The sequence below is a fragment of the Zootoca vivipara genome, chromosome 7 (genome assembly GCF_963506605.1).
Source record: "Zootoca vivipara chromosome 7, rZooViv1.1, whole genome shotgun sequence".
In the NCBI taxonomy this organism is placed as follows: Eukaryota; Metazoa; Chordata; class Lepidosauria; order Squamata; family Lacertidae; genus Zootoca; species Zootoca vivipara.
In genome coordinates this window covers 8,028,892-8,049,635 of record NC_083282.1, presented here as the reverse complement: position 1 = coordinate 8,049,635, position 20,744 = coordinate 8,028,892, and the positions used below count along the sequence as shown (strand labels likewise).

The 20,744-nt window shown below is 45.2% G+C and overlaps 1 protein-coding gene across 4 annotated transcripts; it reads left to right on the top strand.

Annotated features, from left to right (window-relative positions):
- Positions 1-470: 470 nt before the first annotated feature.
- LOC118089176 (dimethylaniline monooxygenase [N-oxide-forming] 2) lies at positions 471-19,329 on the top strand. Of its 4 annotated transcripts, none has more exons than XM_035123597.2 (9): positions 471-1,222; positions 6,071-6,208; positions 8,038-8,226; positions 8,822-8,984; positions 10,606-10,748; positions 11,861-12,060; positions 14,872-15,227; positions 16,853-16,925; positions 17,684-19,329. In XM_035123597.2, the coding sequence occupies exons 2-9, from the start codon at positions 6,077-6,079 to the stop codon at positions 18,033-18,035; spliced, it is 1,608 nt and encodes a 535-aa protein (XP_034979488.2). In that variant the 5' UTR covers positions 471-1,222; positions 6,071-6,076; the 3' UTR covers positions 18,036-19,329. The 4 variants fall into 4 exon arrangements, with proteins under 4 accessions (XP_034979488.2, XP_034979486.2, XP_060132612.1 ...); XM_035123595.2 differs by having other exon boundaries at positions 471-1,245; XM_060276629.1 differs by lacking the exons at positions 14,872-15,227; positions 16,853-16,925; positions 17,684-19,329 and having other exon boundaries at positions 475-1,222; positions 11,861-13,034.
- The last annotated feature ends 1,415 nt before the right edge of the window (positions 19,330-20,744 follow it).

Sequence of the window (20,744 nt, the reverse complement as noted above, 5' to 3'; positions counted from 1 at the left end):
CGTCTCCACCTCCATCATTCTGCCCGGACACTGAGGTCCAGCACCGAGGGCCTCCTGGCGGTTCCCTCGTTGCGAGAAGCCAAGTTGCAGGGAACTAGGCAGAGGGCCTTCTCGGTGGTGGTGCCTACCCTGTGGAATGCCCTCCCAACAGATGTCAAAAAGGAAAACAACTACCAGACTTTTAGAAGACATCTGAAGGCTTTTAATGTTTAATAGATTATTGTGTTTTATTCTTTTGTTGGAAGCCGCCCAGAGTGGCTGGGGAGACCCGGCCAGATGGGCGGGGTATAAATAATTATTAATTATTGTAAACAACTAGTAAATCCTGTGTTTGACCATAGGATGCTGTACTACAGGGAGAAGCAAGAGGCGCCTTTCCCTACCTGTTCCCTGCTTCCTGTGCTCAGCACCTAAGATACAAGAGCAGATATTGCTTAATCAATACAGCTGCATGGAAAAGGTGCCCTGCGACGCCAGCTTCCTCTTGCTCCTGGTTCTACCTGCAAAAGTGAGTCAGCTAGGAAGAAGTGCATTGAGGCTGTGCCAAGAACCCCAGGGACAAAGGGAATTCAGAAGCTGGCTGGCTTGCTTGCTAGGCAGCCCTGGTGCAAGGGAATGAATCAATATTTATTCTTGGAGAGGCTGGGTTCTGGTTGACTAAAACCACAGTTACTTTGCTACCAGCTGGAACTCGCCTAAGTTGAATGTCCTTTGTTTGGCGCAGGCTGTTCTTCCAAGCTGTAGGCAGAGCAAAGACACGGCAGCTGCTTCTCAATTGTCCTGTTGTCTTTTCAAGGGAAGCCAGCGAGTTCAGCTTCCACTGCTCCACTACCTATAGCTGTCATTAAAGCGAGAAGATATAAGCCCAAATGCACAGTCTCACATTCCAAGGGATTGTGTAACCTTAGCCCTTGGCAAAGACTGCCAAACTCCTTGTGTTTTCAAACAATGTTGCTTGCAAACATCCACAGGACATTTTAAGGCAACTCTGTTTATCACGCAGGCACACCCCAATACCCCTAAAGGCAGTTCCAGGGGAAAGGGGCATCTATCTGCAACAACAAGTTAAGTCCTAGCGCTCTGTGCCTGAGAGATAAAGAACCACGTGAGCATGTACAGTACTGCCTGCTTGTCAAAAGTCCCTGGAGCTCAGCTGGAGTGTGGATTTCCCTCTAGACAGTGAAGGGACAATCTGCTTAACCCAGGCAACAGAGGAAGACAGGTAAGAAGTGCCATTTGCCTACGGTAAGCAGAAAATCGATGTCCAGCCGCTTTTGATTGATGGAACCTGTGTGGAGAGGGTGACAACGTTCAGATTCCTGGTCATTGAGATACAGGAGGATTTGTCCTGGAATGATTGATCAATATAAGGGGGATTGCAAAGAAGGCGCAGTACAGACTGTATTGTTTGAGAATTTTAAGGAAAAACCACCTTCCGCAAAAGTTGCTGCTTGCTTTCTATCACTGTGCCATTGAGAGCGTGCTCACTTATGGCTTATGTGTGTGGTACGGAAGCTGCACTTGTCAGGATAGGACAGTGTCGCGTAGAGTTATCAAAACAGCAGAGAGTATCATTGGTTGTTCTCTCCCTAAGTTAGAACATATCTATACCATCAGGTGCCATAGAAAGGCACTAGACATAGAAAGAGATTCATCGCATCCTGGTCATCGTTTCTTTGAGCTCCTGCCATCGGGACAGAGATATAGAACAATGAAGGCGAGAACGAGCTGTCTCAAGAACAGTTTCTTTCCTAGAGCAATTTTGGCCTTAAATGGAAATTCTGGACTTTGAAGTCATTTTATTTTATTTGTTTATTGTTCTGTATTGTATTGTGCTTATTAGTACAGTGGTACCTCACAAGACTAATGCCTCGGGCAACAAAAAAACTCGCAAGACGAAAGCGTCTTGTGATGTTTTTGGTGACTCGCAAGACGAAGTTTTCTATGGCCGCGCTTCGCAAGACGAATGTTTTCGGCGGTTCCCCCTCCCCCCATGGCAATCTGTGCATCGCAAGATGAAATTATCGCAAGATGAAGCGACCCACGGAACAAATTAATTTCTTCTTGCGAGGCACCACTGTATTTTAATTCATGTGGAGTCTCTTATCTGAGTTGATACAGCAACTGAGAAATTTTGTTGTTCCCACAAGGGGACAATGACAATAAAGATCTATTCTATTCTATTCTATTCTATTCTATTCGACTTTGGCTCTTCAATCTTTTTATCTCTTGACTCTTCAAGTCAAACTGCATATTTGAGAAATCTGTGACCAGATCAGTCATCTCTCTCTCTCTCTCTCTCTCTCTCTCTCTCTCTCTCTCTCTCTCTCTCTCTCTCTCTCTCTCTCTCTCTCTCTCTCTCGTCAGAGCAGCAATGCTGGGGGCAGAAGTATTTAACTCCCCCCCCCCATTGTGCTATTTTCCAGATCTACCTCTCGCACCTACAACGCTCACACTCTCTGCTTCCTCCGTCAAATACAAACACCTGTAATCTCTTAGAAACCCATTCAGCAGTACTGCTGCGCCAATCAAATTTAATGAAGGGGAGATCTGGTCACAAATCTCTCACCACATGTGTGGTTTGACCCTTTCTTTCTGAATGCTTAGTTAGGATTTCTGTGCCCCCGTTGAGCATATAAAAATGGTTTTGCTTTTTCTGTTTTCCGAAGAGAGAATGGGGAATTTCTGTCTTGTGTGTCCTGAAGTACTCTGATTTATAGCCATTGTTTGATTTAGGTCATTATTTTATCTCATATGGTACCAGAGCAGATACAGCTCACAATCGAAATCATTAAACAATGAACTACAAACATTTCACAATACTAAAATACAGAACATCAGCGGTGCATGAAAGCAGCTGATAAAAATGATATCATAAAAACGATCCAAATGTCAACCTTTCCCAAAGTCCCAAGTAAACACACCTGGCAGCCAAAAGTTAATAATAATTTCTGCATGACAAGTTGAAGTAACATTAGAAAGTTTACTTGAATGATTTTAAGAGACATTTATGAGTATTGTACAAATATATCTACTATACACTATTATGTAAAGTACAAACTTAAGTCATATAACTTACGTTTTCAAACTCCTCAATCATGAGCTTTCTTGGACAGCAACCACTTCAAAATCTGAGATGTCTCTCTTGCACCCTCATAGATTCTTAAAGTGCTACCAATATTTACTATTAAGGGGTACTACTGTCATAATTCCAATTCCTATTTCCTATCTACATTTCAGAAATCAATATTTGGCAAACTCTACTAAGCTGACCCATCACACAAAATTTCATTAATTTTCTTTCTTTTTCCCCATAAGGAAATATAAAAATATCACATTGGTTACATTTTTCAAATAAAGAACGACAAAACAGATCATAATTCTCCAAAACCAGCTATACTTTAATCTTATCTGCTCTTCCTTTAAGCAGATTTTATACTCACTTTCTTAATATCTCATTTGCATTATCTGACTTACATAATTTACATGATACAGATTAAATCATTCCATATTTCTCCTTCATTTCCTTCCCAACCCAGGGAAACTCATTCTATATTTCTTCTGTTTTTATTTGGGTCAATGACTTTTATAAAAGGTTATCCTCTCCTCTTTTTTACTATGACAAATATGTTCATTTTGTCATTATAGCTATTTTCCCTTGGTTTTATCAACTAGTTTTTAATGCTGCTCTCACTATGTGGCTATTAGTATACTGGCTGTTGGCTAGGAGTCCAGATTAATTCTGGGTACTGCTGCAAAACATCTTCCTTCAAATATCCAAGCTGTATAAATATTAGCTGAATATAAATCATGGCAGTGGTGCTCACCTGAGATGTGCCGAAACTGAGTTCCGACCAATAAAAAGCCCTGCCTGTAAGCATGCACACTTGCCTCAGAGCAGACATGTGCAGCTTTGCACTGCAAATTTCTCACCAATGGGAGAAGTGGGTATAAAATTAATACAAGTTAATGGCAAAAACTTTCTTGTTGCAAGTTGCACAGTCTCCTTTAGTTGCTGTATATCAGACAAGGCAGTAGCTTGCGTGATCGGCGGTCGGATTTTTGTGATCGGCGGGCAGTGCTGGCCAGCCTGGGGGTGCCAGGCTGATCGCTGGGCACATTTGCGGGATCAGTGGGCGGATTTTCACTATGACGATCATGCCAATCACAAAAACCCGCCCGCTGGGGGTGCGAGCACCGCCATGATGATCTACCTGGGGGGGGGGGTTGTCACCCCCGCAAGGCATGACACCTGGGGTGGCCACACCCTCCGCACCCCCCTTGCAACGCTTCTGATTTTAGTAGCTTGGAGCACTTTCCAATACCATTAAGCTTTCGTTAAACTACTATCTTGATTTCAGCAAGGTCTTTAACAAGGTGCCCCATGAGATTCTTGTAAAGAAGCTGGTAAAATGCGGGCTAGACAATGCTACCATTCAGTGGATTTGTAACTGGCTGGCTGACCAAACCCAAAGGGTGCTCATCAATGGCTCCTCTTCATCCTGGAGAGTAGTGACTAGTGGGGTGCCACAGGGTTCTGTCTTGGGCCCAGTCTTATTCAACATCTTTATCAATGACTTGGATGATGGTCTTGAAGGCATCCTGAGCAAGTTTGCCGATGACACCAAATTGGGAGGAGTGGCTAATACCCCAGAAGACAGAATCACACTTCAAAATGACCTTAACAGATTAGACAACTGGGCCAAAGCAAACAAGATGAATTTTAACAGGGAGAAATGTAAAGTACTACACTTGGGCAAAAAAAATGAAAGGCACAAATACAGGATGGGTGACACCTGGCTTGAGAGCAGTACATGTGAAAAGGATCTAGGAGTCTTGGTAGACCACAAACTTGACATGAGTCAACAGTGTGATGCAGCAGCTAAAAAAGCCAATGCGATTCTGGGCTGCATCAATAGGAGTATAGCATCTAGATCAAGGGAAGTAATAGTACCATTGTATTCTGCTCTGGTCAGACCTCACCTGGAGTACTGTGTCCAGTTCTGGACACCACAGTTCAAGTAGGATACTGACAAGCTGGAACGTGTCCAGAAGAGGGCAACCAAAATGGTCAAAGGCCTGGAAATGATGCCTTATGAGGAACAGCTTAGGGAGCTGAGTATGTTTAGCCTGGAGAAGAGAAGGTTAAGGGGTGATATGATAGCCATGTTCAAATATATAAAAGGATGTCATATAGAGGAGGGAGAAATGTTTTTTCTGCTGCTCCAGAGAAGCGGACACAGAGCAATGGATTCAAACTACAAGAAAGAAGATTCCACCTAAACATTAGGCAGAACTTCCTGACAGTAAGAGCTGTTCGACAGTGGAATTTGCTGCCAAGGAGTGTGGTGGAGTCTCCTTCTTTGGAGGTCTTTAAGCGGAGGCTTGACAGCCATCTGTCAGGAATGCTTTGATGGTGTTTCCTGCTTGGCAGGGGGTTCGACTGGATGGCCCTTGTGGTCTCTTCCAACTCTATGATTCTATGATTCTAGTGTGAACGTGCTTTCTAAATTGTCAGGTCAGAGTCCGGTGAGTTTAAGATGTGATGTGGCTACTACTTGGATCACTGTGGGGAGAGTCATGTGAACGCTGCTTGGAACATCTGCCCTTCACTTCCCTCTCCCCTATGCAAAGAAAGCCAGTGTGAAGGGTCATGTGCTCGGGTCATTTGAAATGTGATATGGACGTTTCTCGGGTCATGCTGCTTGCAATGTGATGTGAGCATTGCTCGAATCATCTGCCCGGATTGGCACAATGTCACTATTCTTAACTGTGTTCTTCTTGGCAAACACTCCCCAGAAGGGGCATCAACGCAAACACATTTCATCCAAATTTGCCAACAAATCAAAAGTTACATGCCTTTTTTTGGTGTCCCCATTCCAGTCAATGGGAAAGACATCTAAGGCTTTGGGAAATGACTGCTGACCGCGGATCTGGGGTGAAGCACAGTGTCTGTCCAAGCCTCTGAGCAAAGGTAGCACACTCCCAGCATTAATCAAAGGACAGAAGTGGCCTTCTGAATCAAGGGAGAAATTTTAAGCTGTGCCTTTGATCTTTCCTTCCCGCGTAGAGGACCATGGCTAAGAAAGTTGCCATTATCGGTGCTGGAGTGAGCGGCTTGACATCCATCAAAGGCTGCTTGGAGGAAGGCCTTGAGCCCACTTGCTTTGAGCAAAGCAGTGACATCGGGGGACTATGGAGATTCACAGTAAGTCCGGAGACTTGTCGCTTGAAAGGTTAGAACACTGAATGACTGTATCTTGGGAATCTTCCACTACAACCCACAGAGGGATACGCCCCGATTCTGATAGTTGTGTTCTGTGGCTAAGCTCCTTTCGACCTCAGCTGCCACCAATATGTCGGGAGGCACCTAGTTCTAAAAGTCTGCATCAACTGGCCGTTGTCCTCACCTTCACCAGCACTCAAGTTTCTGGCTGTGTTGCAGTGCTCCAGAAAGGATGTAGCTGAAATTGTGTGCATAGGTGCCGGGACATTGCATGACAGAATATACTGCCAGACTCGTCCTCATCCTGCGTTGGTCACTATGAGCCAAACCAGGTGTGAAATATATTTTCAATAATGTTAATAGTTTCATACCATTCATGTCTTCCACATGGGTGTAGCCAGGATTTTTTGTGAGGGGAGGGGGCAGGCAGATCTGCCTGAGGTAGAAATTTCATCTTGCCTTATGACACAGCTGCTTTTCATCTTGAATTGTGCCAAGATAAAATTGGCTTGTCCCTCAGCAGTCACAAACCAAACAATGTGCCGATGGTTTAATACAGGGGTGGCCAACTCCCAAGGGACCGCGATCTACTCACAGAGTTAAAAACCAGTGGTGAGTTTTTGGGGGGGGGAGGAGGAAAGGCCAATTTTTTTGGGGTGCAGGGGAAAATGCAATGTTGTTCAGCTGCTTTGGGGGGAGCCGGTGATCTACCAGTGATCTACCAGAGACGTCCAATGATCTACTGGTAGATCACGATCTACCTGTTGGATGTACCTGGTTTAATAAATGCCCTCCACTTTTGCTGAACATAACTAGGTGGATTGTTTCACCCTCCCTCCTAGAACTGGAAAATCTGTGACCAATTGATTGCAGTCATGTGCAGGGCCGGCACGTCCATTTAGGCAAACTAGGCCATCGCCTAGGGCGCCAAAATGGAGGGGGTGCTGCCCAGCCTGCCCCCAAACCCCCCAGCCACCGCCTGCCACTGCCCGCCGCCGCCGCCCTCGCCTGTGGCTTCCTTTCTTATTTTTTTCTTCTCCCGCCGTGGCCGGGCGAGGGGCGGGCTAGCAAGGCGCCACGCTAGTGGCTGACTGGCGTGACGCCCTTCCTCACTGGCCCTCCCCTCGCCCGGCAACGTGGGGAGAAGAAAAAATAAGAAAGGAAGCTGCCGGCCGAGTGAGGCTCCTGGCTGCAGCTTCCTTTCTTATTTTTTCTTCTCCTGATGTTGCCGGGCGAGGGGCGGGCTAGCGAGCAGCCAATCAGAAGCTGCGGGCACCTCTGGGCCCAGCGGGAGGAAGCGGCCAGAAGTGGCCGAGAGCAGAAAGGAAGTGGCGCCGGCAGCGGCACGGAGACAGCGTCCGCTGCCCAGGCCAGCAGCATGGGCTCTGTGCCCCTTTTCATCCCTCCTGCCATTCACACTGGGGGGGGGGGCAGAAGGTGACCTCACCTAGGGCGCCAAAAACCCTAGCACCGGCCCTGGTCATGTGGATTATTTACCCTCTACTGTGCTTTTTGGAATAATGGCATCCTAAGAACATTGGGGGCGCCCCATTCAATTTCTTTATTGTATGTAAACAGCTTTCAACTGAGGATGAGCTGGATTCCCTTTTGGTAATGGCGCCTCCATGTTCAGAAAGAGTGAACCACCTGGCAACAGTTGATTGAGAAGCAAACAAGGGTGAAGAGCTTTTGCCTTCATGCTATGTGTGTGGGATTCCTGGAGGCATCTCCCTCACCTTCACTGGAATTGGGACGCTGGACAAAATGGAACTAGGGTCTGATCAAGCATGGGTCTTCTTATTGCTCCCTAGGAAAAGGTGGAGGAAAACAGGGCTAGCATCTACAACTCTGTCATCACCAATTCCTCCAAAGAGATGTCCTGCTTCAGTGACTTTCCAATGCCTGACCACTTCCCAAACTTTCTGCACAACTCCAAGTTCCTGGAATATTTGCGACTGTATGCAAAGCACTTTGGTCTGCTGAAGTATATCAGGTTCAAGGTATGTTGATTTAATTCACCCCATACTATCTCCTGTTTCTTTCTGGGAACTACATTCAGAATAACGTCAAGACAAGAGAATCTATTAGCTTTAGTGTTGTTGCTTGGACAATTCTTTTTCAAAATGTTTGATGTCTGTAGAACGTCCACCACACATGGAACGAGTCTGCTTTTTTTCATGCAGTACCACTTATTAGCAGTTACAACCATGTAGTCCAAACCCCTGCAATGTAGTAATCTCAACTAAACCACCCATGACAGATGGCCATCCAATCTCTGCTTAAAAACCTCCAAGGAAGGAGAGTCCACCACCTTCATTTGAAGATGGCTATCATATCTCCTCTTCATCTCCTCTTATCCAGGCTAAACATACTCAATTCTCTCAACTGTTCTTCATAAGTAGTTCCTGGGTTTCCAGTCCCTTGATCATCTTGGTCACCCTCCTCTTCCAGCTTGTCAATATCCTTCAAAAGCTCTTCAAAATCCCCCCCCCCTCAGAACTTCCCGCTGTTCGACAAAGTGGGGAGCGAAGAACGTGGTGTCAGAGAGAACTGGTTGCAAAGTAATAGTGTCATTTTTTTCTGGCTTCATGGTAGACCACCGTCATCAGTTTAGAAAAAAGCCAAGATTACAGTACCACTGGCCAATGGACCATGGTCACAGAGACAGATGGAAAACACGAGTCATTCATCTTCGATGCTGTCATGATCTGCACTGGCCACCAGATAGAAGCATACACCCCAGTGGAGTCTTTTCCTGGTAAGGCTTCTTCAGCCTAACAGAGAGTTGAAAACCCTGAACTTATTTCAGTTGCCAACACAACACCGTCTGGTTGGGTTTGTGAGGTTCAGTGACCAGGCATGAGGTCCTGCTGGACCAACTGGAAGAGGCAAGTGAGGCAAGCATCCAGGGTGACAGAATTCAAGAGACTCTTCTCAACTTAGCTATATGAGCTTGCAAGGAGAGAGCAGCTGAGCAGATCAGCACCATTTCAGGGGGGATGATAAGATCAAGAGCATTCTGATCTCCACAATTTGCCTCAGGCACAGACAGCTGTAAGTTGAAGGAGGGGGAGAAAGGAAGCGACAAAAATGACAAATGTAAACAAGAAAACGGGTTCTCTGTCAACTCTTATTGAATGTGCTGTAGTTATTCTCTGCAGGGGGAAGGGCTGGGAATAAGCAAAAGAAAATTTCAGGTCAGCCCTGGGCAAGGATTAAGGTGATCTTTCATTTGCCTGTCCAGATAAATATCCTCGTTCTCCTGCCCTTACACCCCCACAATTCCACATGAGAAGTCTTTTCCTATCTCATTCCCTCAAATATATGATTTTGACATGTCTCTTCATCCCCAATTGTGCTTTGTGATGAGAACAAATCATGCATTGTTGCCTAATTTGTTCAACTTTTGCATAATTTGTTCCAAATTCTGGATTTCTCCCCACCCATATCAGAGCTCCAAATGTATTTCTATTAGCCAACTCACACATGGAATTCCTAGGGGAGGGAGGGGATCCACGGATAGAAGATTTGGCAGAAAATGATGGCTCAGAGGGAGAAAGAATCAAGCTCTCCCTTCTGCTGCCAGAAAAACAACAACAACCCTCTACTGCAGGGATCCCCAAACTGCGGCCCTCCAGATGTTTTGGCCTACAACTCCCATGATCCCTAGCTAACAGGACCAGTGGTCAGGGATTATAGGAATTGTAGTCCAAAACATCTGGAGGGCCGAAGTTTGGGGATGCCTGCTCTACTGCTTTTCTTAGAAGAGGCCATACTTAACATGTTTTTGTCCTAAGCATGCTCTTTGGATGTAAAATAAAAATAGGAATAAAAAAAATACCATAGCTCCACTAGATCACTGACTCTACAAATATATACTGATTTAAAGTCATTGACTTTAATATTCTAAAAGGCTACTTTCTTGTACTGCATACTGCACCAATGTTTGATCACAAAACAGGTAGCCACTTGGCTAAAGGTACAGTGGTACCTCTACTTACGAATGTTTCTACTTACGAATGGAGCTCCGTCCACCATCTTGGATGTGGTTTAGATAGGTTTTTTTCTACTTACGAATTTTTTCTCCCAATGCATTCCTATGGGATTTGACTTACAATTTTTTTCTGCTTACAAATGTGCGTTTGGAACGCATTAAATTTGTAAGTAGAGTTACCACTGTATATTGTTTTTACCAGTTTTTTCCTCTTGTGAGAAGATAGATTTGAGGGAATAGCATTCTTCTGCTGCAGATGAGCCAAGCAAAGTTCGTCTTGTACCTGAATGCCGTGATATCCCGATCTGGAATCTACCCAAAAAGAACTTTTTGCAACTATTAAGTTACTCTGCAAGTGCTGTAGCAACTCTTTGCTTCATGGCAGGTTTTGAAAAGTTCCGGGGGAACTATTTCCACAGCCGAAATTACAAAAACCCTGATGGGTTCAATGGGAAGACTGTTGTGATCATTGGGATGGGGAATTCGGCTGCTGACATCGCTGTGGAGATCTGCAGGAAGGCAAAGAAGGTAAAGAGGCTGTTTGGGGAGAGGGGTGATGCGAAGATTTAGAAATCTTCTTGATAGGCATGGATTATAAAATAAAATAGATAGAATCCAACCTAAGGTGGTCAGTAGCAGCACCCACTGACTGAAGGAAGGAGCAGAGAGGGAGGAGAAGGAATGGGAAGAAGATTTACGGTAAGAAAGAGGAGGATAGATGTAGACAGATATTGTAACAGCAAACATTATTTTATATATACCCTGCCTGTCAAGGACTCAAGTCCGTTTGCAGGTAAAGTAAGAACAGCTAAGAGCACAGCAGGGGAAATCATTAAAAAGCAACTAAACATACATATACAAAAACATATATTAATATGTCCCAGGCGCAAAATTGTTAGGGGCACAAGATTTCAACACCCCGTGCTGCTTCAATACAGCTGTGACCTTCCAACACAGGGTTCTGTGAACCAGGAAGCGACCTCTCCAGACAACAAAACAACTCTTCTTTTCTTATCTCTGCAGCTGCAATCTCCTGGGCATACCTGCCAAGTCCCGGACTGCAGAATCCGGGACCGGCAGCCACGTGACTGTCGCTTTGCCCATCTATGGGCACCGAAAATGGCCAGCACCGGCAACGGAAGTCGTGTCTACACATGTCTGGAAGTGCGTAGACGCAACTTCCGGTGTCGCTCTGCCCATCTATGGGCACCAAAAATGGCCACCACCGACACCGGAAGTCGCATCTACGCACTTCCGGACATGCGTAGACGTGACTTTTGATGCCAGCGCCGGCCATTTTCGGTGCCCATAGATGGGCAAAACAGGAAAAAAATGGCCGCCGGCAGGAAAATAATAAGGGAGAATAACAGGAGATGAAGAGATACGGGGGACCGCCGGGAAACGGTATGAAAAAATGGGGGTTTCCCGGGGGAAACGGGGTACTTGGCAGCTATGCTCCTGGGTGATGCAGACGCTGTTAGGCAGTTGAAGTTGCATGCATACTAAGTCCGTTTCCCTCTCTCCCTCTCCCCCCCCCTGTGTGGCCCGGGACTCTTGCAACCCACGCTACACTACTGGATTGGTGGAGGAGAGAGGAAGAGAGTTCTGGAGGCTCATCGGCTTCTCTTGCTGCCCCGCAGGTGTTCCTCAGCACAAGGGGAGGCACCTGGGTGATGAGCCGAGTGTATGACAATGGCTATCCTTGGGACACCATCTTTCACACTCGCTTCAATGACATGATCCGAAATTCTGTCCCTTGGTTCCTTTTGCAATGGATGACAGAACGGAAAATGAACCAGTGGTTTAGCCACGAGAACTATGGCTTGGTGCCTCGAAACAGGTATATCGTTCAGGCATAGGCAAACTCGGTACTCCAGATGCTTTGGGACTACAACTCCCATCAACCCTAGCTAACAGGAACAGTGGTCAGGGATGGTGGGAATTGTAGTCTCAAAACATGCCTATGCCTGCTATAGTTGATCATTTTGCTTCAAAAGGGGGTTGATGTGACCTGGGTTTGTTGCCATGGTTATTGCAAGACATAATAAGAGAAGAAAAGCAGCTTGTGGCAGTTGGACACAAATTTTGTCAGTCCTATGCTTCCACCCATCTCCTTTTTGAAAAGGCAGGCAGTCCCTGTGTTTAGACTGGGAAATCTGTAAGAAGAGATTCACACCATCTGAGGGTGCTGCTGCCTGTTGTGCCTCTGCGTGGATCGCTGATCTGGGCTTCCCACCTTCCTTCCAGCCAGCAGAGTAAACCTAAAATAGATTCACACGCAGAAATACAGAAACTGGGCTCCTTTGAGGACAGGTGATCCTTACTTCTTATAAGCATTCTTATAAAAAGTACAGTGTTACTTCTACTTACAAATTTAATGTGTTCCAAACGCACATTTGTAAGTAGGAAAAAATTGTAAGTCGAATCCCATAGGAAAGCATTGGGAGAAAAAAATTCGTAAGTAGAAAAATCCTATCTAAAAATTCGTAAGTAGAAAAAATCCTATCTAAACCGCAACCAAGATGGCGGACGGAGCTCCATTCGTAAGTAGAAACATTCGTAAGTAGAGTTATTCGTAAGTAGACGTACCACTTTACATGTTTAGGGGTGTAAGTGTAACAGGTCCATTCTAATTTGAATTCAAGGAAAAAGTTTGCAACTTGCCCCAACACTTTGGGAAATGCAAGTACCGTATTTTTCCATGTATAACACGCCCCTGTGTGTAAGACACCCCCCTATTTTCGGGGACTCCAAATTAAGAAAATGGGGGGAGATTACCAAGAGTTGTTAAGCTTTTGGGGGGGGGAGGATTGGCCAGAGTTGTTGAGCTTTTTTGGGGGGGGGGAATCGCTCACCCGCATGACCACACGTGTTGCCAAACACACCAATCGTGTACCCGCTCGCCACCAGCAGCCTCCAATTGGCCACCCAATAGCAGCAGCGGCAGCCAATCAACAGCAGCCATTGACGCAGTCACCACTCACACACCCAATCACCGCTGGCAATCTCTGGACCGTCACAGCAACCAATTGACCATCCCGCCAATCGACTGTCCGTGTATAAGACGACACAAAATTTATAACTTTTTTTTTAAAGAAAGAAACCTCATCTAATACATGGAAAAGTATGGTATGTGAAGCACTTTGAACCCTATGAAGCAATGTACAGGAGTTATGTTCCAAGGATTCCACCTAAAGCCAAAATTGCATATACAAGCAATCCTTGTTTTACATGTGGGTTCCATTCCAGGCACCCCTTCGGTGGAGCGCACATAAGCCCATTCAACCCCATTCCAACCCTGCCCCTTTTCATGATGTCTTCATGACATTTTAGGGACGCCTGCCCTCTTTCCACCCCTGAAGAAGAAGAAGAAGAAGAAGAAGAAGAAGAAGAAGAAGAAGAAGAAGAAGAAGAAGAAGAAGAAGAAGAAGAAGATAACCTATATATGCTGGCGATGTGGGGAAAATAACGGTGACCTCTACCACATGTGGTGGCTGTGTAAGAAGATAAAAATCTTTTGGGGACAAATTTATGATGAGTTAAAAAAACTTTTAGGAATTACTTTTCTTAAAAAACCTGAATTATTTCTTTTGAGCATTTTTGATAAAGAAATCCCCAAAAATTTGAAAGAGATGTTTCTATATGGAACAGCGGCTGCCCGAACCCTCATAGCCAAAAAATGGAAAGAGGTAGAACCCCCGACAAAAATCGAATGGCAAGGCAAGCTCCAAGAATATCTAGAAATGGCCCAATTAACAGGTAGCCTAAGAGGAGAATCAAAACAAAAATTTCAGGAAAAGTGGTCAAGATACAAAATATACGTACAGAAGTACAGCAGAAATCAGCTAATCACACCAGTACTTGAATAATTAAGAAAAAATAGACACCGATGGAGATATAGTAAAGCAAGAGCGTATCTAAAATGTTCAAAGATAGGGTAATGAGTTGGATCCTACGCACAGGTAGGCTTGGAATATACTTTCGGGTTTGTTAGGAAGCCAAAGGGGGACTAGGCTTCTTTTTTGTTCTTATTTTTCTGTTAAAATGTAGAGAAAACAAAGTGTTTAAATGGGCAGTACTATGGGAACTGGTTTTATTTATCCTTTTGGATATCTGGAAAACATGTCGGAAAAGGTTTGTTTGATCCTGGCAGAATGATGTAAGAGGAAACAAACTATTGTATTGTTATTGTGTATTTTATTTTTGGAAACAAATAAAGTCTTTTTTAATATTAAAAAAAGAGGAGGAGGAGGAGGAGGAGGAGGAGGAGGAGTTTGGATTTGATATCCCACTTTATCACTCCCCTTAAGGAGTGTCAAAGCGGCTAACATTCTCCTTTTCCTTCCTCACCCACAACAAACACTCTGTGAGGTGAGTGGGGCTGAGAGACTTCAAAGAAGTGTGACTAGCCCAAGGTCACCCAGCAGCTGCATGTGGAGGAGCAGAGACGCGAACCCAGTTCACCAGATTACGAGTCCACCGCTCTTAACCACTACGCCACACTGGCTGCACCATGCACCAACGCCACACTACGCCACACTGGTCACATGCACAGAGGTTGCTGGCTTTACTGTATTACTGGTGAGAATAAGAATGGTGTTATCCCTTCCAGTTTCTGTTGCATGTTTCTCCACTCTCTTTTGCCTTCCAGATCCCTGATGAAAGAGCCAGTGTTCAATGATGACTTGCCTAGCCGTATCCTCTGTGGTGCTGTGATGGTGAAACCACTCGTCCAGGAGTTCACCGAGAGCTCCGTCATTTTTGAAGATGGAACTGTAGAGGACAATGTGGATATTGTCATCTTTGCAACAGGCTACAGCGTTGCGTTCCCTTTTCTGGACAAGTCGGTGATCAAGGTGGAAGACAATCGGGTCCCGTTGTATAAACACATCTTTCCTCTTCATCTGGAGAAGCCAACGCTGGCTGTTATTGGCCTCATCCAGCCCCTTGGGCCTATCATGCCCACTGCAGAGCTGCAAGCTCGCTGGGCAACCAGAGTCTTTAAGGGTAACTCATTATATTCGCTACACAGGTTAAAAAAAGCATTCCAATCTATGGTCAAACCACAACAAAGATTTCAAAGCACATGGTTCCCTCCCCCCAAGAATTGTGGGAACTATAGCTCACCCCTCACACAGCTCCAGTTCCCAGGATTCTTTGCAAATGTAACTGCTTTGCAGTATAATAAAAAAATTCCTTCAGTAGCACCTTAAAGACCAACTAAGTTTATATTTTGGTATGAGCTTTCGTGTGCATGCACACTTCTTCAGATACGCATGCACACGAAAGCTCATACCAAAATATAAACTTAGTTGGTCTTTAAGGTGCTACTGAAGGAATTTTTTTATTTTGCTTCGACTCAGACCAACACGGCTACCTACCTGTAACTACTGCTTTGCAGTATATTAACCTTCCATTATCAGAGTTAAATAAATCAGTAATAAATATTCCGGAGAAGCATTTTATGAAGGTGGGGAAAGCTACACATCATTCTTATTAAAGAAGTATATAAAAGCAAAATAGGGTTGCACGCCACTCCAGTCTCTGGGTGGAGTGAGATTCCAGGGATTCTAGGAACTTAGGCTCTGTGTTTCCTTCTGGGAATGAGACACAGTGGGGACAGTGGTGTCTTTAGGATATATGGGTTATTTACACATGTATTTGGACCCTGAGATCTGGCAATAAAGGGAGGTATATAAATCAATCAAACAAACAAACAAACAAACAAACAAACAAACAAACAAACAAACAACCTGAGCCTACAATGAAGAGGTTGATAGCACTAACCCCCCTAAAGGGTCTTGCTTTTCCCATAGCTGCAGCAGACTTCAGACATTGTGCTATGCCTCTGCCTTTTCAGCCTTCCGCTTTCCTATCCAGCTTCTAGCTCACAAAACCCAACTCTTTCAATCAGGCCCATCCTAGCCATAGAGGCTAGTGGCGCGGAGAACCACGGCGCCAGGCGCTGGAGGGCGCTGGAAGGGTGCCAAGTGAGCGCAGGGTTCCAGCGATCTGGCCAGGACTGCGCTCCTTCTCCGAGGACTCCGCGCTGAGCCTCCTTCTCGTTTCCCCAGCGCTGGGTTCCGCTCAGTCGAGCTTCGCCACCAGCGCTCGCACAGCACCCAAGAAGCTCTTGCTGGTCCCGCGGTGCGCGTGCTGGTGGCCAAGCTTGACTGAGCGGAACCCAGCGCTGGGGAAACGAGAAGGAGGCGCAGCGCGGAGTCCTCGGAGGTGGCCTCCCGCTGCTGCCGCGGTGCACTTGGCACTCCCGGGCCCTTGGAGAGGCTCTGGAGGGGGGCGCTGGAGGGACATAGCGCCAGGGCGCTGGGTGGGCTTAAGACGGCCCTGCTTTCAATCCTAAACTCTGGTTTTTGTCCTTCTCACTGCTGTAAGCGTTGAAGGAGGGGCCCCACCCATTTGCTATCCAGCACACAGCCCACCTCTTCTTGCTTTCTTAATGGCTCATCACCCCAGGCAATGACCTCATCAGAAAGTTAGCCTGGCTTATACCGTATTTCAAGACTTGTTGGGTCTAGGTGTTAGAAAGAGCTGGTCTCCTCTGTCATAACTCCCCTCCCCCCAAGAATATATATTGTAGACATGACCTCAGCCCCAACTCTTAATCTTTTTAGGGCTAAGTTTGCTGCCTTCAGAGAGCACTATGGTGGCTGACACCACCAAGAGGAATGAAAAGAGGATCAAATGGTAAGAGAAACATCCAACGCTTTATGGTTAATATCAGCTCCAGATCACATGTTAATAATAATAATAATAATAATAATAATAATAATAATAATAATATATTTCTACCCCGCCATCTGGCTGGGTTTCACTAGCCACTCTGGGCGGCTCACAACAGAATATTAAAAACACGATAAAACATCAAACATTAAAAACTTCCCTAAACAGGGCTCCCTTCAGATGTCTTCTTCTAAGAGTCAGATAGTTCCTTATCTCCTTGACATCTGATGGGAGGGTGTTCCACAGGGTGGGTGCCACCACCGAGAAGGCCCTCTGCCTGGTTCCCTGTAACCTCACTTCTCTCAGGAAAGGAACTGCCAGAAGGCCCTTGGAAGTGGACCTCAGGGCTGAATGATGGGGGTGGGAAAAGAATATAATAGAAAGGTGGGCGACCTATAGAAATTTATTAAAACAAGAGGGAGGAGAGTATCAACTGAAAGAATTTAAGGAATAATCAGGGAAATTAGGGAATCATCAGGGAAATTAACAACATGGATACAATACCAGCATTTGAATGAAGTATTTAAGAAAGATAGGCTACAAGGGCTTGGGGAACAAATATGGATAGCCTCCATCCGCCAGGTTCAAGATGAGTGCCCCCGCCTCCGCTTTTCTGCTACTAGACTTGTTCTTGCCTAAGTTATGTGCTCTAGATAAAATCATATTATGCCTTCTCCGCCTTAGATATTGGTGTGATTTATGTCTTTCTTCACATTTCAAAGGTTTGGCACCAGCCGCAGCCAGTCAATCCAAACAGATTTCATTGAGTACCTGGACGAGCTTGCTGCTCTCACAGGAGCAAAGCCACACCTGTTCACGCTCCTGCTGACAGATCCCAAGCTGGCCTTGACCACCTTCTTTGGACCCTGCAGCCCATTCCAGTTCCGCCTGATTGGACCAGGGAAGTGGGCTGGAGCCAGGAACGCCATCCTTACCCAGACACAGCGGATCATCAAGCCCACAAAAACTCGAACAGTGGGCAATTCTTCGAGTAACGCTCTGCTCTCCCTGCTTAAAATCCTCGGCTTTCTTGCTCTCTTGGTTGCAGTTTTCCTATCCATTGGTCAGCGCTGAGCTCTACCCAATGATGCAGCAATGGCAAATTGCTGCTTTACTGATGCCTGCCTGCTCTTCAATGCATCTATAGGGGTCACACGGGGGCAACTTTAATAAATAATAATAATCATACATTTTTATTTATACCCCACCCTCCCCAGTCAAAACTGGGCTCAGGGCGGCTCACACCAATAAAATTACAATAAAACATAAAAAGCAATTAATTAAAATACAAATTAAAATACAAGATTAAAATTTAAAATGCAGCCTCATTTTTAAGTAGTCCATAAATCCAAGCCATGAGGGAGGAAAACACAGGGGTCAGACTAAGTCCAACCCAAAGGCCAGGCAGGACAGCTCTGTCTTGCAGGCCCTGCGGAAAGATGACAAATCCTGCAGGGCCCTGGTCTCCTGTGAGAGAGCGTTCCACCAAGTTGGGGCCAATACTGAAAAGGCCCCGTCCCTAGTAGAGGCCAATCTAGCCACCTTATGGCTCGGGATCTCCAGAATGTTGTTGTTTGTGGACTTTAAGGTCCTCCGCGGGGCATACCAGGAGAGGCGGTCCCGTAGGTATATTTGCACTCTCAAACTTGTGTCTCGCTTAGGGTCTCCTGTTTCCTACAAACTTTGCAAACGGAAAGGAGGAAATGTCTGGGAAACAATGAAATGGGAACATACAGGCAAAGTATGGAAGGGCAAATCTGTCAATTTCGGTTTCTCTTGATTTCTCATGCGTTCCTATCAAGTTTACTTTGCACATATCCCGATCAATTTGCTTTTTAAAAAAGTGTCTCGTGAAAATTCATCAAAATTTTTTGTGAGCATTCCTCCTAATACATTTTTGCTAGGATTTTCCCCTATGCTATTTCCGCAAATATATGCATTTTAATGCGCACCTTCTCCCAATGGTGTTGTTTTCCAACAACAACAGCAAAGTGAACAAAGGGGCATATATTAGGAGAAGCGGGAATTTTTGAAGGGTAGCTGTTTCAGGACCCACAAATTAGGCAGGTTTGCCTGAAAATGTGAACTGAATGGGCTTCCTTCCCATTTCTAATAGGAAGTCAGGGGGAAAAAAACCACACACACACACACACACACACACACCAGGGAGAATGGGCTAGTAAACCAGCTGACAAGATCAGCAAGGTCTTGTGCCTTTTAGAATTGTAGCTTTTTATTTTTAGAAAAGTATGTTTCTGGTCCTTTGAAGGGACATTTGAACTGTGTGGTCCAGGGGTCAGCAAACTTTTTCAGCAGGGGGCCGGTTCATTGTCCGTCAGTCCTTGTGGGGGGGCAGACTATTTTTTGGGGGGGGGGGGAATTAATGAATTCCTATGCCCCACAAATAACCCAGAGATGCATTTTAAATAAAAGCACACATTCTACTCATGTAAAAATACACTGATTCCTGGATCTTCCACGGGCCAGATTTAAAAGGCAATTGGGCCGGCCCCAGCCCCTGGGCCTTAGTTTGCCTACTAGGGTGATGACTTTTTTACAACCTCATTTCCCTGTATCATAATTTGATGAGCTTACATTAAAGATTAGATAAAACCTTACTTTCAAAGAGATTTGATTAAAAAAAAACACCTCACGCACAAAATGATTTTAAAAATTTTATTTATCAGTTTTTTGACCATTTTTGAAGTCACTGTAAGCAGATATAAAATTGAACCCAAGCTTCAGAGTCACAAATATACAACATTATATAGGGTCATCAAACACACAAGGAAGCTTTTTTTAGATGCAGTAACAGTATAGATGCCGCTAGAGGATGATGTTTTGCTACCTCTCCCGTAGGTTCTTTTCCCAGCATGTCCGGCAGGGTCTGCTGGCTGAGTTTTGAGGTCCCAAAAAGGGGCTTTTACCTTGCGCAGGTGTGACATTTGTATACCCTATGTTGCTAAGAACACTCCCCATTGTGGAATGTGGTGTTGTGTCCAAATTTGATATGAAATATATATAGAATTGTTAATGCAATTTTATGAAATGGTAAAATGGCATACCAAAAAATAAAATAAAAACGGTTTGTGCGTAACCTTTTTAAATATTTCAATGGAATATACCTCATTTTAGTCATTAATAGGCAAAAGTTCGTCCATTTGTGCTACAGGAAATATTTTTTGAGAAAAAAATTGAAAAAGTCATCACCCTATTGCCTACCCATGGTGTGGTCTATGTAAGGCTTCAGAGAGTTGGTGAGGGTGAATCTCTTGTGTGCTGCTTCCCTCTTTCTCGTGAGCCCCCCTGAGCTCTAGTTACCCATTGCAGCTGTGCCACTAAAACCATCTGCATGCCTGAGACATGCCTAAAATGCAAGAGTTTACAAATAAATCATGCACAAAGAAAACTGTATGTGTTTTTAACCACACATTTACAGTTCAGACCAGTGCATCGTTCTGTTCTATAGGAGCTGAGCCCCTGGTTCCTTCAAGTTTATTTCATGCCGAGCATCAAGGACTATGCTTTGTTACTCTTGCTATGAAGACAGGGCTCCCAGCACGTTTCCGAGCACAATTCAAAGTGTTGGTGGCAGGTGCTGACTTTAAAGCCCTAAACGGCCTCAGCCCAGTATACCTGAAGGAGCATCGCCACCCCCATTGTTCAGCCCGGACATGGAGGTCCAGCTCCGAGGGCCTTCTGGCGGTTCCCTCGCTGCGAGAAGCGAAGTTACAGGGAACCAGGCAGAGGGCCTTCTCGGTGGTGGCACCCACCCTGTGGAAC